At 56.9% G+C, this 17305-nt stretch overlaps 1 protein-coding gene across 3 annotated transcripts in view; it reads right to left on the reverse strand.

Moving 5' to 3' along the window:
• Window positions 1-265: 265 nt before the first annotated feature.
• CTDSPL (CTD small phosphatase like) overlaps window positions 266-17305 on the reverse strand; it is a 70218-nt gene continuing 53178 nt past the window's right edge. For all 3 annotated transcript variants that reach the window (XM_043986061.1, XM_043986070.1, XM_043986080.1), the window contains 5 exons: window positions 16717-16818; window positions 13836-13892; window positions 8310-8402; window positions 4195-4380; window positions 266-3595 (listed from right to left, as the gene is read on the reverse strand). In XM_043986061.1, coding sequence (XP_043841996.1) covers window positions 3470-3595; window positions 4195-4380; window positions 8310-8402; window positions 13836-13892; window positions 16717-16818 — 564 coding nt within the window. In that variant the 3' untranslated portion in view covers window positions 266-3469. The remainder of the gene's footprint in view (window positions 3596-4194; window positions 4381-8309; window positions 8403-13835; window positions 13893-16716; window positions 16819-17305) is intronic.

Consider the following 17305-nt stretch of genomic DNA (forward strand, 5'->3'; position numbering starts at 1 on the left):
CCTGCTGCTTGGGGTTGGGGAAGGACACATTAGGGAACGAAGGTGATCTCCTTGGGACATCAGTAAAAACAAATTTAAAAGATAAAGGAAAACAAAGTCAATTAACCACGTCTTGGCTATTCCGGCTAAAAATGCGCCAGGAGGCAGAGGAAGGAGGGGAAAGGCCAGCAGAGCAGCCGCCCCTCGATGGGGATGGAGCAAAGCGGGGTAAGGGAGAGGAGCTGAGCCCCAGAGACAAGCACCAAGCAAGGCCACTGGGCGTATCCATTGTTAAAAACCTTTATTTCGGACAGTGAGGAAAGCCGGGCAGCCCAGAGGAGTGCCAGCCCTCCTCCTGTGGACCCTAGCACTCTCTGGGCAGTGCTTCTCCAGGCCTCCTCCGGCACGAAGGTGCCAGCAGCCCCGGGCCTGTCCGGACAAGCCACATGCCTGCTGCTGACCGCGGCTCCCAGAAGAAATCCCATACAGCTTAGTTTGCATAGTTATCCAAGAGAAGCCCAAGCAGCCTCCACTTGCTTCCTCCCATCCAGTCCAGCCCAGCACCGTGGAAATCAGTGGCCAGGAGCTCGGGCCGACTGGGGCCTGCAGCTCGGCGTCTGATTAGAAAGAGACTTGAACAGAGAAGACCGCGTCCGTTTGTCCGTCACGCAGCCGCGTCCCAAAGCTCTCTTCTCTACCGCTTCTCGCATGCCCCCAGGGGGTGATGGAGGGAGCATCCCCGCGCTGGTGAGCAGAGCAGGGGTCCTTTCTTTTTAATGAACACACACAGTCTTCAGAAAGCGAGAGGGTGAAGCAATAGATGCGCTTTCAGAGATCTGAGAAACAGCCGCAGGGGAACCCAGAAAGGGGAACCAGACACGGTCCAGAGCCGCTTGGGCAACTCCTCCTCCTGGTTTCGTTTACCGGAGCATTCCATGACCACGCTTACCTGGATTTCCGAACCCAGGGTGTCCTGGCCCCGCTGACTTGCATTCACAAAGGCGTGTAGGCACGCCACCTGGCAGCCCAACAGGTCAAGACCACAGACCACCAGATGAACTACCCTCTTCCTTGGGCTCAACAGAAAACTGAACTCAGGGTTGCTTTGGCGATGGAGGGGAGGGGGACATATGGCACATGTAGATAAAACATTTTAACCTCTTGTTGCTTTGAATGCCTATAAATTAACAAATGGCAATAATTAAAAATACCCGTATCCATTTTTCCTTTTGAAAGCAAACATTCTACTAATTTTCTGGCCTCAAGGTTCCAATGCTATTGCTTCATTAAAGTGTAGGTGCTTGGGCCAGGTGTGTCTGGCACTGCTCGATGCGCCAGAAATGAAGACGGAATCTTGAGGCGTGGCAGAAGGCCCCCACCCGGCCTGCCCACCTGAGGACGAACAGCTGGGGGGGCTTCAGGAAATGCTGGGAGCTTTATCACCCCAGCAGTGGGGAGCAGACAACTTTGGGTCGCCGGCCTTCCCTGCATTGTGGATTTAAAGGCTCTCTATCTTCTTTCCAGGCTGTCCAGGGATGCCAAGAAAGAACATGATTTGGTTGTGTCTTGTTGAAATTCCTCTGTCTGCCGGCATCGGGACAGAAGTTTAAATGTTTGTACAAGGGGACTTGAGACATGAAAAGACACTGAGGATCAACATTCATTCACAGACATTTAAGGCAATGGGTTCAATCAATCGCTAGTTTGATGAATGAGCACTGGATGGTGGTTCCACCACTCTCATCATGGAAGGGAAACACCTGCCGCTTCTGGGGCTTGGAAGCTGCCCGAGTGGGTGTCTCCCTTCAGACAGCTCACAGGGAGGGCACACTCTTTGGCAGCTGCCTTTCAGCACTCCACATTCCAATACAAAATAAAGCAAAACACCAGTCTGGACCTTGGATAGAATGCCCGTCACCTGGGCATTCTAGTCACTCTTTCTCCCTCAGAGCTGCTCTGCTGGAGGAGGGACACAGGACACGGGCGTGGTGCTTACATCAAAGATTGGCTGGTTCTCCAGATGGTTGAATTCTGCAAAGAGGCTCACGGGACCTCACTGCGAATGCTGGACAGGGAACAAAAGTTCTCTCTCCCTCCGCTGCTCACCCTGATCGAGGGAGATGTCTGGCTTGGGGGGGGGCAGGCAGACCTCCCCTTCCCATTCCTGAACTTCTCGAGGCGGCTTCTTTCTCCCTCGTTGTTTGGCACGAGTGTGGCCAACGGATCCCAGTGGGGAGCACTCTCTCGGGTGGAAATGAACACCATGTAGAGATACTTGACTTTTGTTATTGACAATTTCCCCCAGAAGCTGAAATGGGAGGGCTCCTGGGTCCGGTGGGTGTCCCCACCCGGGGGATGAGATTTCCCAGATTGGCAGATCAAAGCAAGTGGGTTTTTGGTGTAGGCACGGTGGCGAAGAACAGTATCCCAGCCGCTGGGGGGCCCATTCCATCATCTGACAGAAAGAACTGCAGCAGCAATGAGAACTCCCAGAACGCTTGAGAGGCGCGTCCCTCTTACTCCAAGGGGCTCTTTGAAAGGAAAGACTGTGACAGAGAAGTTTTGTTGGCCTCCAAAGAGAATGGGTTTTTTTGTCATCGCATTGCAAATGATGTCGGCGTGGCAGCCGGGCAGGAGAAGTGACAGGCGCTGTCACTTCTCGGGAAAGGGATGAAAAGCCCAACGTGTGACCATTCAAAAAACACCAACCACAAGTCGACATAAAACATTTCCTAGAGTGCTCGGACCACGCAAATGCAGGTAGCCTCGGAGTGGTCAGAATGGTGGGAGATGATGAGGACAAACACGGACCTGAAGGAAACATAGAGCGATTCCAACGTGGAGACGTGTCCGGAGACATTCAAGGCAACCCCTAGCTGTGCGGAAGGGGTCCCAGCACCTCGGCTGCCCTTTCTTTCCATTGTGTAGTTATCATATGTTACAGTGCTCGATAAACTCTCCTTTTTTTTTTTTTTTAAAGCAGTTAGACAATAAAAGATTAAAAGGTGTCTGGAAATACGCAGTATACAAAAATTAACTTTTATCTCAAAATAACATTCCAAAGGCACTTCATTCAGTAGGAAAGAACTGCTCCAAGCAGGAACAAGAGGGAGAAGGTCTGAATGTCAGCATCCTAGGAAGGACAGTCAGGGGCAGGGGTTCAACTGTTGAAACACATCAATATTCATTCATTTTTTTTGGTATGTTTTAAGAAAAAGCGATCCAGTAAAACGTGTTTCTATTTATGAAATTCATGAAAAGAGTTCCTTTTAAAATAGTGATTTTCTCTTCCTTTTTAAAAAGAGGCATGATCGACCATACTCTAGGAGACAGACAGGAAGCTCTCCCTGTCCTTGGTGTACGGGGCTGCCCCTGCTCATCTGCCTCCTCCCAGCGCCCATTTCCAAGTGTAGACAGTGGAGATGGTCGGAGCCTGGATGCGGTTTTGGCAATAGCCACAGCCAGGATGGAAGGAGGGGCGAGACCAGGGCTACCTGTGGCCAAATTTCTGAAGCATGCCGTAGACGTCTTCCTCTCGACTCAGTCCTTCAAAGAAGGGGATGAGGTCCAGCAGCTCCGTGTCTGCCATGTCATCAAACCAGGACTGAACCGGTACCTGGAACAGGGCAGGCATAAGGGTCACTGTCTGCCCGGGGCCCACAGCGATCCCAGCCCCCATTGGAGAGAGGCCAGGCTGGAAGCTGAATTCGGGCTCCCTTCCTAGGCACCCCCTGGGCCCCTCTAAGACCCTTGGGGTGCCACATCTGATTCCAAGGGGACCCTGATCTGCTGACAGACGCTGGTGTCTTCTGTTGTGATGGGCAGGGGGCCTGGCAACAGCAACTGCATTTTTATGCTGTCCCAGTAACTTTCCCAATGCCATTGACCTCGAGGGGCTTCCTGGAAGAGTGGGGGGAGTGCTGGGAATGGAATCAGATCCCACCTCAGGTGCTCTGGGCAAGTCCTTTATCTTCCTGAATCCCCCCTCTCCACCCTCCATCCCATCTCCTTTCTCCTGGGGGGACCCACTTTGCCCTCATGGTCATGGTATGCCTATCAGACACCAAGTACAAAGCTTGGGGAAGGGCAGGGGAGAAGAGGCGAGGGGCAGGTGCTTTAATATAGGCCTGAGTGGCCCCCAAACGGTGCCCAGTAGAGGGGGGGGCATGCCCCTTTCACTTAGCATGGAGACCACTGAACTTGGAAAGCACTTACTGCATTCTCTGGGTGGAAGATGTAAGAGGCTGGAGAATTATCAATGATGATCACTTTGCTCAGCTCCCGACCCAACTGGCTAAGGTCCTTCACATAGTTGCCTCGATGGAAAACACAGGACTCTCTAAAGAGCCTGGCCCGGAACACCCCCCATCGGTCCAGCAGATCGGCCACAGGGTCCGCGTACTTCAGAAACAAAAAGGAAATGAAGGGACAGTCAATCCAGAGAACCAGTGCCCACCGGAAGGGGTGGGGCCCACACAACAATCCTAAGAGCAACATCCCAGAAGGCGTCTCTCTGGTGGGTGGGCCGTCCCAGAAGGGGAGCTGAGCCGAGCTGCCGTATTCTCACGTGTGAGTGTGTGTGTCCCACATACATTATCTATCTGGGGTTGGTCTAAGAGTTCCCGTGTCCCAGGCTCTTCCGGGCCACCCGGAGGCCATCGACACTGCTTTGTATAGAAATGAACTTGTGCACATTTCCATGACTTCACCCGATTTCTATTCTGTCTATTTATACATAACAACAGCAAGGCCCCATGCTTGTTGACTGTCTCCAGGTGGGCCTGAAGCCCCCATGGGACCTCCCTCTTGTTCACTTCTAACCACCAGCCCTCAGTCACCCCTTTGAGTGTGTGTGTAGGGTAGTACCGGGGAGAGGGGTTCTGCCAAGTCTGCATAAGAGAAGCCCTACTGGGGCCCCTGGAGAAGGGGTGGATGTGAGTGAACCCTACAGGAAGGCTGGGGACTCAGGTAAAAAAAAGTCTCTGCCCATCCCTAAGGAGTTCAAATCAACCGCTGAGCCCTCAGCTCAAGCCAGAGCGAGAGCCCAGAGAGAATCAGCCCAGCCCGTGGCTTCCCAGCGTGATCCTGGGTCTCTGGACAAATGACCACACACAGCTTCCCAGAGAGGGGCCCCACAGCTGACCTGGCCTGAGAGGCTCCAGGCCTCCGGGAAAGCCTGCTGGGGGTGGGGTGGGGAGCAGCAGGCCCCAGAACACCAGGCCCTGAAGCCTGCCGACCTCTGACAGACCCACACCCAGGAGGGGAGGCACCAGGCTCATGAGGCCGATCACTGGCCTGGCTGGGGAGGGGGGCCTCGCCTCAGCGGCTGGTATGGGCAAGGCAGAAGGTGGGGCGGCTGGGTGTGCTCTGAAAGCTCCCTGCGGGTAGTAGCCATTTGATTGTCTCCATGATACCCGGCTTAGGGCCTGGTACCCAGGGATGCTCCCAGCCAAGTCTTCAGGCCTGGAGCTGTTGGCTCCTGTGATGACCCTTCCTCATGACCCATGAGCACAGAGATACCACCCGAAGGGAAGGCTGTGCCAGCCTCGCTGATGCTCATCTTTTAGAGGCTGCCTTCCCAAGTCTGTTTTCCGATCTAAATGTGGAAAAGACAGCAGGCCTAGGCCCACTGCAACCTTGCTTCTGGGGCTGGCAGGTCCAGAGAGCAAGGAAGGGCTGGCCCTGCTGCGCCATCTCCTGTCCCAGAGGGAGCAGTCCCTGGCAGCCCTGCCCCCCCCCCCCCCCATCTCCCAGGCCCTGTGGCTCTGACAGTTCAGTTCATGTTCCTGACAATGCTGGGCCGGATCCAGGACGTGCCCCCATCGGCTGTGCGGGAGGGGGAGTGGAAACAGCTGTGGTCGGCTGGCCTGGGAAGAGCTGCCTAGGCGAGGGGAGGAATTTCCCACAACCAGGGGAGGGTCCAGGTGATCCCTGCCTCTCCCCTCCCCCTCTCTGGTTGCATGGCGCCAGGGACCGGGCAGCCCATCTGCTGGCTCCCTCTATGTGCAGCCCTGCCCTCTGCTGGCCCCAGTGCTGAGGGTGCCCCTCAGGAGGGTGGAAAGAGCCCAGTGCTAAGGGGAGATTCAGTCTGCTGGGGACTGCGTACCCATTTAGGGGCGGACGGTGCTTCCCCCAGCAAAGCGGAAGCTCCTTCCTTGGTTTTGGACCCCAGGGCCTAGCAGAGCCCATGGGATGTTGTGGGTACTTAATAAATGCTGGCTGGCTGAAGGCCTGGGTTCTGAGAAGCAGGGGTGGGAAGGGAGAGAATTTGGGGCCTGGGGGTGGGCATGTAGGCTAAGGCCCACCAGTGTCAGGGGAAGAGCCTTTGAAGGATAGACTGAAGGAGGCAGGGTGGAAGAGAGGACCGAGGCTCACCAGGAGGCCAAAGGACGGTGATGGGGGCAGCGAAGAGAAGGGGTGAGGTGCGCCAGTCTTGGAGAGCAGATCCCTGTGCCTTTGTAGCTACGAGACATGTGGGGGAAGGGGCCCAGACTGACTCCAAGACCATGGTGGGTGCAGGGATGGGGCCATGCGGCAGCAGCCAGCTGCAGACTACTCATGAGGCCTGGGGTAAATGAGGCAGCTGGACCTGCCTCATTTAAGGTTCCTCTGGCAGAAATCGGGAGGTGAGGCGGAGGGGAAGGATGGAGTCTGCCAACAGACTGGATGTGGAGAAGGAAAGAGGGCTGGGGGAGCCTGGGACCACAGGAGTGTTTTGTCAAGGCCTGGGGCCATTGGACCTCAGAGGTTGGATGATAAAGGAGCTGGACGAGGGTTGGCCAGACAGGAAAGAGGCGTGATCTGGGAGGAGCCTCCCCCCACCTGGTCCCTGGCAGGTTGAGGCCTGAGGAAAGGTCACTGAGCCTCCTGGGTAAGGGGCACGGTAGCCTTGGGCACAGAGGTCTCAGCAAAGCACTGGGGACCCACAGAGGAAAGCAGCGGAAGCTCTGGGGAGAAGCGCAAGCCTTCATCACACAGTCACAGGGCTTTGGAAGCAGGTGCTGACAGGTCCCTACGTGAAGGGGCCAGCAGGTTACCCCCCCCATCTTCCTTTGGGGGTCTCTGTCCCAGTCAAAGAGGGCAGGGTCTGGAGGCAGGCTGGGGGCCCGGTGGGGAACCCTTTTTCTAGGAGGACAAGGGGGGGGGGGAGCCCAAGGGCATGGGGGGGGGCGAGCCCAAGGGCATGGGGGGGGCGCGTCCCTCTTTGTGAGTAGCAGGGAAGAATAAAAGGCCCTCGGGATGGACTGTGGGAGTCTTTGCCAGGCTCGCTGTCCCGGCTTCACGCCATCCTCCGCACACAACATGAGGTGGGGAAGGCCAAAGGCAGAGGTGCTGCTGGGCTGCTGCTGAGGGTGAGAAGGGGGGGTGTCGGGGCCAGAAAAGACCTAGGGTTTCCAAGTTCTGGACCCTGATGGCAGCAGTATGACCTCAGGGGTGACCAGGCCCGCAGGGGAGGCAGGAAGCAGGGAGCCACCATGAACATGAGATCCCAGGACGACTCTGACCAGCTGCTGGCCTTGTTGGGGGTCAGCGGCTGACCGAGACAAGCTTTAGCTGCTGGCCTGCCATGTCAGGGCTGAGGGTCTGCCGGCCTGCTGCCAGGGGCAAGAGCCCTCTTCCCTCACCCCCACAATGGTGGGATATCAACTCTTGGCCGGCTCCAAGTCGGAGCACCAGGGACCCTCTACCCCCACCCCACCCCCGCGGCTCTGGCTCTCCACATCGTCCCTCCCCTGCAGCTCAGTCCTGTCCCTGGTCACTGCTGAATCCTCAGTGGTTCTTTGGTCAGCTGCTGTGGACACACGCGGGGCACCTCAACATGCGAACTTGGAGCCTCATTCTACAAGCCCTCCCGCCAGCAGCTCCCCAAGTGCAGGTGGTCACCCACACAATGTGCACGTGTTCACCAAGGACTGTTGGTCACTGCCACTGGCTGCACATGCCCTCAACTCCAGAACTAGGGCCTCCTTTAGCTGCTCTCTGCTAGAGCCTCTCAGCGCCACGCCCCCTCCCCCCCATGTGCTGAAAGCCAAGCCCATGGGCTGGGATCTGGTCCCCATGGAACGCCCCCCCCCAGCCACACACCGACAGAATATACCTAGTCAGACTGGGGGGGGTTAAGAGAAGGGAAGGAGGGAAGGTAGAGGGTACGGGGGAGGGGAAGGAGAAGGAGAGGGGGGAGGAAAGGGAGGAGGAAGCAGGGAGGGGAGGAAGAGAGAGATTGAGACAACCCTCCCACTGCTGAGGAGAGGTCCAGCGCCCTCCCTCAGGATCCAGACCACCCTCCCATACAGTCTTTCCCCCTCTGCCCCAGGGCCCTCAAGACAGACCTTGGCCAGGCTGGCCGTGAAAAGGACACACTCGAAGAGCTGCCCCATCCTTTGAAGAAATTCATCCACGTGGGGTCGTTTCAGAACATAGACCTGGAAGAAGACAGGGCTGTTTACTGATGTGGCTGAGGCTCCGGGTCACAGGTGGCCAATCAGACCAGCGATCGGAGGGGAGCATGCCTACTGGCCAGGCAACAAACCCGGCTAGAGGACCCCTTGCTCACAAGAGCAGGATGTGGGGGGGGCTCTGCAGAGGAGAGCACTGCTCAAGGGGCCCCTGATTGTGCAAGGAGTCACAAGGGGCTCAGAGGCAGAGGCCGCAAGAATACTCGTGGAGTCTTTGCGGCTCCCCCATTTAGAGGAGCCCAGTCTCCAGCCTGGCCCTGGCCCAAGACGCTTTCCCCCAAGCACACAGTGCCAGCCACAGAGCCCAAAGGTCAACCAAGAGTATCAGTGAACTCCAAGGGTTTTTCCATTCCACATTTTAGTTCCAGGGAACTTTGGGGGGCTATGGGCCATAGTCTCGTGGTGTGGGCAGGCAAGGGCGGGATGTGACCGCCACTGCTGGAGGGGCATCCCAAATCCAATGGAGCATTTGAATATTGAATCATTTTAGTGCCAGTGAATCAGGAGCTGCACAAAACCATGGAGGTCATACAGAGAAAGGAGTCAAGGACCAAAAAGGTGACTTGACCAAGGTCATACAGCAAGTAAGTAGAAGAGCCAGGATTGACACTGGGGTCCTTTGGCTCTTGGTCTGAGGTTCTGGCTCTTGTGGTACCCAATGCTGCCCACACACACGATGTCGGTTGTCCTACATCCCAAGTGAGGAAAGGAGTCACTGACATGGGCTTGGAGCTTCAGGCACCCCCCCCCAGGGGGTGGAGCTCCTGCATCCTACCTGGGGCCCTTGTTCACCTGCCCTTCTCCTCCTGGGCGCCACACGCTCACCTGCCTGCCCTTCTCCTCCCTGGGCGCCACACGCTCAGCCTGCCTGCCCATCTCCTCCCTGGGTGCCACACGCTCAGCCTGCCTGCCCTTCTCCTCCCTGGGCGCCACCGCTCAGCTTTCCTCTTCTGCCTTTTTCCGGGCTCTTCCCGAGCGTGTTGGGATGGGGTCCTGGGACACTCCCCTTCTGGGGAGGGGAGGAGCCCCCACCATAGTGGGGAGTGCATCAGGACCTGTAAGAAGCTCAGAGCAGGTATGAAGTCCCCCTTGTATACCTGGATAGACTCAGGTAGAGAGCAGACCACAGCAACCACAGCTAAAGGGGAAGGGGAGTGGGGGGAGAATTGTTTAAAGTGGGAGAAAACTTCCTTGAAGCAAAAGCAAAGAACCAAAGCACAGCCCTCCCCCCAATGTTTGCTGAAATTAGAAATTGAACTTTAACCCCTTTTCGAAGTGAGAAATGAAAAACAAGCAAGGAATGAACGAAGAACCACGCCAAGAGGAGATGAGAGCTCAACTGGGACCAGGGCAGAGCCTGGCAAGCACTCCAGCTGTGGCTTCCTCCACGCCCCACACCGGCTGTCCCCCCTTCTCCGCACCGTGGCCCTCCCCCAGAACACGGGGGTGGCGGGCCACAGCTGCCTCTCTTGCATGCCTTCCGAAGGGCCTCGAGGGCAGCGTGGCTCCTCCTCGTCTGAGGCCCCACGGGTTAGGAGCGTTTCCACGTGCCTGTCCCGAACACACTCATTCCCCAGTCCCGGCTTCCGTGGTACGGCTGGCATGTATGCGCTGGGCCGCTCTCCAACAGCTGGGCTGTCTGGTTGTCCTCCATTGTGTCAGGATCTGCAGGCGGTCTAGGCCTCCGCTGCGGTGCCGCTTGGTGTGGCTATGCCCGAGTGCAAGTAACCAAGAATAGGCCGATGAGAATGGGTCCAGCCTATCTGGATTACTTGAACCAGGTTCACAGCCTTTTCAAGGGGGTGGAGCCCGGGCTGCTATCAACGCTGTGCTTTGACTCGCCTCACCTGGCTTTCCACATTCCAAGACGCCTGCCCCCTCTTGGGGATTCTTTCTAAGAAGAAGCCACAATTCCCAGGCCCACGGGGCACCCTAGTGCTGGCGGCCGGCCCGCCCGGTGTGGAGACCCAAGCAAGAGCATGACTGGTTAGGAACGCCAGCCACCCTGCCAGCCATGCCCCTCCACAGCAACCATGTATTCCGTACACACTAAAGCACCAACTTTTTGCCCATCGCTGCTGCTTTTTGGAAACTGAGTCCTGGCGGGCCAGACCCTCCTCCCCCCCTCCCCTTCCCCAGCAGAGCAGAAAGCTTCTTAGTGGGCCGCCTTGGTTCTAAACCAGTGCCGGCGAATCGTAAGGCGTGGCACAGAAGTGAATTCTCCAGTTCCTTGGCGGCATGGCATGTCGCAGCGCCCTTCTTTCCTCAGATCCTCACCCCAATCCGGCCCTTTCTTGGTGCCCGGGAACGATGAATGTGAATTAGCACCCGGCGCAACGTTCATCTCTGACTCTCTGTCCCTGGCAGGGCTAGCCGGCCACCCTGATGGTCACTCACTGCATCTCCTTTTTTAGCCCCAACCTCCCTGGGAGTGGCTGCTGCTGCTTGTCCACAGTGGGCCAGAGAACAGGTCTTCCACTGACCCAACTTGTTAGGCCACGTTCTGTGACAGGCAGTGGGCTCTCTGAAACCCTGTTCTCTCTGGTGCTGAGCACTGCCCCCCCCCCCAACTGTTTTCTAGGTTTGAGGCCACGAGAGGGCTGGCAACTTTATGTCAGAGCCCTGAATGACAATCTGGACAGAAGCAGATGGGTGAATGGGAGGTGGTCACCACTTGGACGGAGAAGTCATGGCTCCCCCCGGGGCCCCAGGGAGTATCCCTGCTGAAGTGTGCAGAAGAGAAGTACCTTCAGCCAGAAAAGCCCACAAAGTGCCAGAAGCTTCGTGGGCGTGTTCTTCCACAACCGACACGCCGCACCTGGGCATTTTGGATGTCTGGAATGTTCAGCATGCGGCACGCGGTGTTGAAAACAAGAACGAGACCATTTTAGCCAAGTCAGCACAAAGGCAGGCATGAGGAAACACTGCCAATAACAGTCCACACCTGCCCCTGCCCCTGATTCAGAGACTGGTCACAAGTGGATGTGGGAGCCAACTAGTCCTCCAGCTCAGAGCTGGCTGGCCAGAGGTCACTCAGCCTCTCCCAAGACCCCCGGAGAGAGGGCACTTGCTGTCGGCCTCACATGGCAGCCCAAGCTCCCTGGGACGTTTCCATTCAGAAACGCTGTTCCCAGTTAGGAAGCCTTCTCCCCCTGCTCCCATCAGCTCCACGGCATCAGAGGCACGAGGCCACCATGACTGATGATTATCTCCCCTCCTGCCAACGCCCCACCAGGTAGGTATCCCTCTTTGGCTCAGCCCCCCCCCCTGCAGTGCAGGGTGGGTAGCCGGGCTGCAGCAACACTGCCGGGGTCCCAGGGTCACAGAATCCCCCCCCCCAACAAAACCTTCATAACCAAAAAAAATGGCCTTTTCCTGCCAGCATGGACAAGCCAGCCGTAACCCCGACTGCTGAGAGCACAGGGGCCGACTGCGGGGAAGACTTGTTTGGCATTATGATTCTCATCCCCTGTTGGCAGCTTTGGGACTGGGTGCCCGTGAAGGGAAAGCTGCCCGCTGCCCCAGATGCTCCCTCACCAGGAGCCGAGACCTCCTTTCTTCCACTTCCTCAGGGCCCCGGGGGTCCCCCTTTGTGCCACCCATCCCCTTCTGTCTTCTATCAGTTCTGATTTAGTAGAGAGAGCACACACTCGTGGGGTAGAGATAACGTGCCCCTTGGGTTACTCCTGCCTCAGTGCCTTAGGACTGGCCCATCCCAGCTCCGGAAGGCTCAGAGAGGAGCCACCTCCTACAGAAAGACTTCCTTCAGTCCCCACCCTCCCTCACTCGTTAATGCCACTGTCTCCCCATTCGAATGACCCATGGTTTATTTCCTCATCCTTGGCAGGACCCACAAGGTCCCTTCCAAAGCTGCCCAAGTGGAGACAAACGCCGTTCAGCCAGGACTGTTTGGAAGGACTCCCGGAGGAGCTGGACCCAACCAGGGCACCTTGTCCCCCCTCCCCCAGCCAGGCAGAAGTGTGCAAGGTCCAGTTGAAGGAGGCATGGAGTTAACAGGAAGGGGTGCCGACTCGCCGCACACAGTCCTAGCCCCACAGCCCATAGAAAGGATGGACCCGCGGCGCAGGGAGAATAAATAAGTCTTTCCAAGTTCCCATCAGAGCTAGCCTGGGTCAAGTGCCCACGAGTGCCAGGCATGTCGCTGTGCTCGGTGCTTTACAAACGTTCTCAACGGATCCTTGCAACCACCCTGAGTGTTTTCACCACCCCATTTTACAGTTGAGGGAACGGAGGCAAAAATAGGTCGAATGACTCCTCCAAGATCACACAGCTCATGCCTGGGGCCACATCTGAACTCAGGTCTTCTGGACTCCAGTCCCTGTGCTCTCTCCACTAGCCAGCTCCCAGTCATTAAGAAGTCAATCTATTCAGACCAGATTAAGAAATGAATCCTGCGATTTTTTTGAAAAGGCAGCAAGGAAGGCCCACTTTTCTGAAGCGCAGTTTGGACTGGGCTGAATGAGGCCCAGGAGGTCCCGTGGCGCCCCTGCTGCAGGGGAGGGGGATGGGTAAGGCCGCGGTTACGAGGCCAAGACATTGTCTGTGATGGGGGTCCCTGCAGCTGAGGAAGTCACTGCCTGGGGACAGTGAGACGGGAACGGAGCAATAGGAAGGAAAGATGGCTGCCGGCCTTGGACCAGACACTGGGCCCTGGAAAAGGAAGCTGCTGGTCCTGATTCTCGGCCTGGGCTGGGGAGGAGGGGGGCACCTCCCAAGGGCTGGGGGAGCAGTCCTCTGATGAGGAGGGTCTCTAGACGGGCAGAAATACTTCCAAACAAGGGCTGAGCCAGCCAGCCACGCACGGGCATGGAGGGAATGTGGAAAAGGACAGAAAAGGCCAGGGGGTTAAGAAAAGACGGCCCCCAGAAGGCCAGAGCCTCGGAGGGCCAGGCTGCCCAGAGGGCAAGGAGGCTTCTGGCAGGGAGGGCTGGGGTGCAACTGAGGCCCTCACGTCGTTCTACCAAACCAGGTTCCTGGGATAGACTTGAAGGGGGAGGCCTAGTTGTCTGTGAATGCACGTGGAGGAGGATGCCACCCTGTGACTTCCTCCAGCATGGTTCTAACGCTTCAAAGCTGCTGGCCCACTTTTTCATAAGCATGGTAGGGCTCTGTCCAGTCCCAAGGAGGGAGCTGGGTCCAGGGACCCCAGGTCAGGAGGGAAAGAGAGGCAGGTAGCCAGCCATGCATGGGGACCAGCAGGCAGATGAAGGCCTGGGCCGGCGGGCCCAAGGAGAGGGCACCGCTGCTACAGGTGCCCAGAAATGTGTGTGCACGTGCGTGCGTGTGCATGTGTGTGTGTGTGCTGGGGCGACAATGTTCCACGAGCATCACATTCTATGAGAAACCTTGCTCAGGCAACTGCCCAGCACTGGTACTTACTTGATGTATGGTTCCATCGATTTCAACCGGAACAATAAAATCAGCATTGCTGATAGGCTGGAGAGAACGAGAAAAAGATCAGTGTTTCCCAAGGGCCCAGAGCCACCCACATCCGCACAAGGCCGCACACTGGGCATCCCCTAGAAGGGAAGGGCTGATTGCCCTGAGAGGTGGGCGAGAGGCTCCACCCAGTCAGGGCGTTTGTTCTGAGGTTTTACTCAACGTTTTGCTGATCCTTTTCTCAACTTTGCAGGAGCAAAACTGGATGCAGCTTTAACCCCATAACCTGTGGCTGGCAGGGTGGAAGGCCTTTCCTCGACTCATGGGGCCAGGTTTTCTGCTACTTCTGGGCTTTGGGAGCTGCCCAGGGGACTGGTCAAGGACTGGTTCAATTCCACAGGCAGGACGTGCCACAGGTGACACATGGATCCAGATCTCCTGGCCTCCAAAGATGTCTCCCTCCTATTCTTGATAGAGGGGATTTCAGTCTCCCCATGGCATGTGCCCTCAGAAGCTGGGCATGTCTGGAATAGCCTGAGTCACTGCAGAAGCGTGCTGTGGATTGGCTCAGCTCCTTAGAACAGGTGTAGACAAGGACAGGATTCAAAGCCTCCCTCAGACCCCGGAATATCCTCCCCCAACCTGCTGCGCTCCCCCTTTTCTATCTCTCTCCCCCTCCTTCCATCCCTCTTTACTTCTTTTCTTTCTTCCTCCCTCTTTCCCCCCTCTCCTCTCTCTCCCCCTCCCCCTCTCTATCCCAATCATTTGTGTCCTTTCTGGTCCCTTCGTTAAACAGTGCCTTGCAAAGAGCAGGTGATTAATATGTGAACATTTGCTGATTGACTTTCTGAGTGATGAATGCTTTGCTGGGTTCCATGGGCTGCCTAGGATGCCCTGGGCACAAGGGTGAAGAGCTTTTGTAGACAAATGTTTACAAATAACATGCTCCCCCACCAGCCAGGACAATCCCCAAGCAAAGCGCTGGTGAGTCTGTGCCCTCTGGCTCTCGTACAAAGGAGACTGGGTTGGTGGGGGTGAGGAGAAAAGGGATGCTCATGGCTGAAGATGAAATGGGCTCTTTAGTCTTCGGAGGCCCCAGTGAATCCCTGGGGGCACTGGGTGTGGAGCAGCTACATGGGGCAAGCCCAGTACAGGATGGGAAGAGGCCTGGTGAGGCCTGGCCTGGCCATCGGGGCCCATCAGCCTCTGACTATCAGCAGATGCTTACGACTTGGGGGTCCCAACTCGGACCCCCACCATTCCTACATTGTTAGGGGTGGTTCTAATCAGATCCTTTTTTGGCACGGTGAGTGCCCCCCTGCCAGGATCGGGCACTGACCAGATGTTTCTGGTCACCTGCAGCTCCAGGGTGACTGCCCCCAAGCTAGTTAGAGAACATGGCTCTCCCCAGCCTGCAGGAAGCTCTGAACCCTCATCAGACACAGATTAGTGCAGTCAGCTGAGCCCCGGGAGCAAGAACCCCACCCCAACAGGAATGCAAAAAGACTGTTTTTGTCTTACCAGAGAATAAAGATTCATGACTACAAAAAAGGAAAAACCCCAAGCCTGCAAACGCAGGCACCTGCCCTGAGAGGCCTGCGGGGGGGTCAGCTAGCACCCCAGCCCCCGGCCTCAGAGTCTTGTGGGTGCTGGCTGAAGGAGGGTCAAGCAGCCCTGCCCCTCAAGGCTGTGGGAAGAAAGGACAAAGGGGCCACTCCCCTTGGGCAGGGACAATTCAGTGGTATTTGGGACCTTTGGCGGCTCCTTTTAAAAAGCCCTTCCCACAGCCTTGGGGGGGGGGGTCAGTGTTATTTCTCCCAGTCGGCCAGGATGGCTCAGGGAGGTCGATCCTGTCTATAGGCCCCGCCCTGCGGTCTCTGGCCTGTGGGCAGCAGTGACGCCCCCTGAGGGATCCAGGGAGCAATGCCTCCTATGGCACCCGGGGCCAAGCTGGGGCCAGCCTATCATTCTCACATCCCCAAGGCTCAAAGGGAAACAGTAACTGCTTGGTGCAGGCTGTGGTCATTGGGTCCCTGCTCTGACCAGCGCTTTCCTGTGTCGGGGGAGCAAAGAGGGTTTTGTTCTGCTAGGAGTGGGCCCCAGGAAAAGGCTCACGGGACTCGGTCTTCTTTCAGGGGCCTGCTCGGCAGCTCTGACAGCGAGGAACGGAGCCCATCTGCTGGGCTGGCCGCTGAGGAGGCCCGCTTGGGGGAAGCCGCGGTGAGGGATCCCCAGTCGGGGAGACGGGGAATTTCCATGGGTAGAACTCGGGCGAGGCCACCAGGCCCGGAGCAGGCCCTCCTTCTCCGGCCTTCTCCCCAGTTTCTTCATCATGGTTTGTGAAGCCGCCCAACACGTGGCTCTTGCCCATCCCTCCTCTCCCCTTTGACCTCATCGTGCTAAGGCCCTAGGCCAGAGCCGATGGCTTTCCTCAGCTTGCCCACCTCTTCCCAGGGGGCTTTCTTTGGGGGACCAAGGGTAGGGTGCCTGTGAGCCCAGCAGAGGCCGCCTCACCCAGATGCTCATGATGACGAGGGACGTGCCCTTGGCTCCTCCGAGAAAAGAGGTTCAAAAATCCAAATCGTAATAAAACTAGGAAATCCCCACTCACCTGGGGGTCACCCTTGGAGCTGGCTGAGCAATCCTGGCCCCCAGTGACCAGGCCACAGCCATCTGCAAACAGCAGAAGGGCGTCCCAGGAGACTCCCAAGCAGCAGCCGGCCCGCTGACATCTATTTCCCACAGGACAGACTGAGCTCCTGGAGTTAGGAGCCCCTGGGTTTGGGCTGGGGAAGCCACAGGTGGGGCTGATGCACCCTGGGCCTCTCGCAGGCCCCCACCCCACAAGCCCGAGCACAGACTTCTTGGCTTTCTTGTTTACCTTAAAGGAGCTGTGTACCAAGGTCTCATCGAGGTCGATAACCATGCATTTCTTGCCGTAGTCAGGCAACTTCAGTTCTGGGAGGAGGTATTGAGCTGATGGCTAAAGGGAGAGAAAGATACAGCAGTGAAATAACCCCCGGCTACATTCCTGCTTTGAGCAGCACCAGAACAAGTCCATGTCCACCCTACTGCTGCTGTGCTGGGGGGGGTCACTCTATCACTGCTGTGCACAGCACACACACTAGCCCCTTTCTGCCTGTGGTCACCCGAGACGGTGACACATGCACACATGCAGATATACATGTGTGCACACACAGATCCACACCAGCACGTGCACATGTACACAGTACATGTACACACGTACCCAGACACATGCATATCTACACACATGTGCATACACACACGCACACACATGCAGATATACATGTGTGCACACACAGATACACACCAGCATGTGCACATGTACACAGTACATGTATACACGTACCCAGACACACACATATCTACACACATGTGCATGCACACGCACACACATGCAGATATACATGTGTGCACACACAGATACACACCAGCATGTGCACAGGTAC

This window comes from Dromiciops gliroides, chromosome 1, assembly GCF_019393635.1.
Source record: "Dromiciops gliroides isolate mDroGli1 chromosome 1, mDroGli1.pri, whole genome shotgun sequence".
Classification (NCBI taxonomy): Eukaryota; Metazoa; Chordata; class Mammalia; order Microbiotheria; family Microbiotheriidae; genus Dromiciops; species Dromiciops gliroides.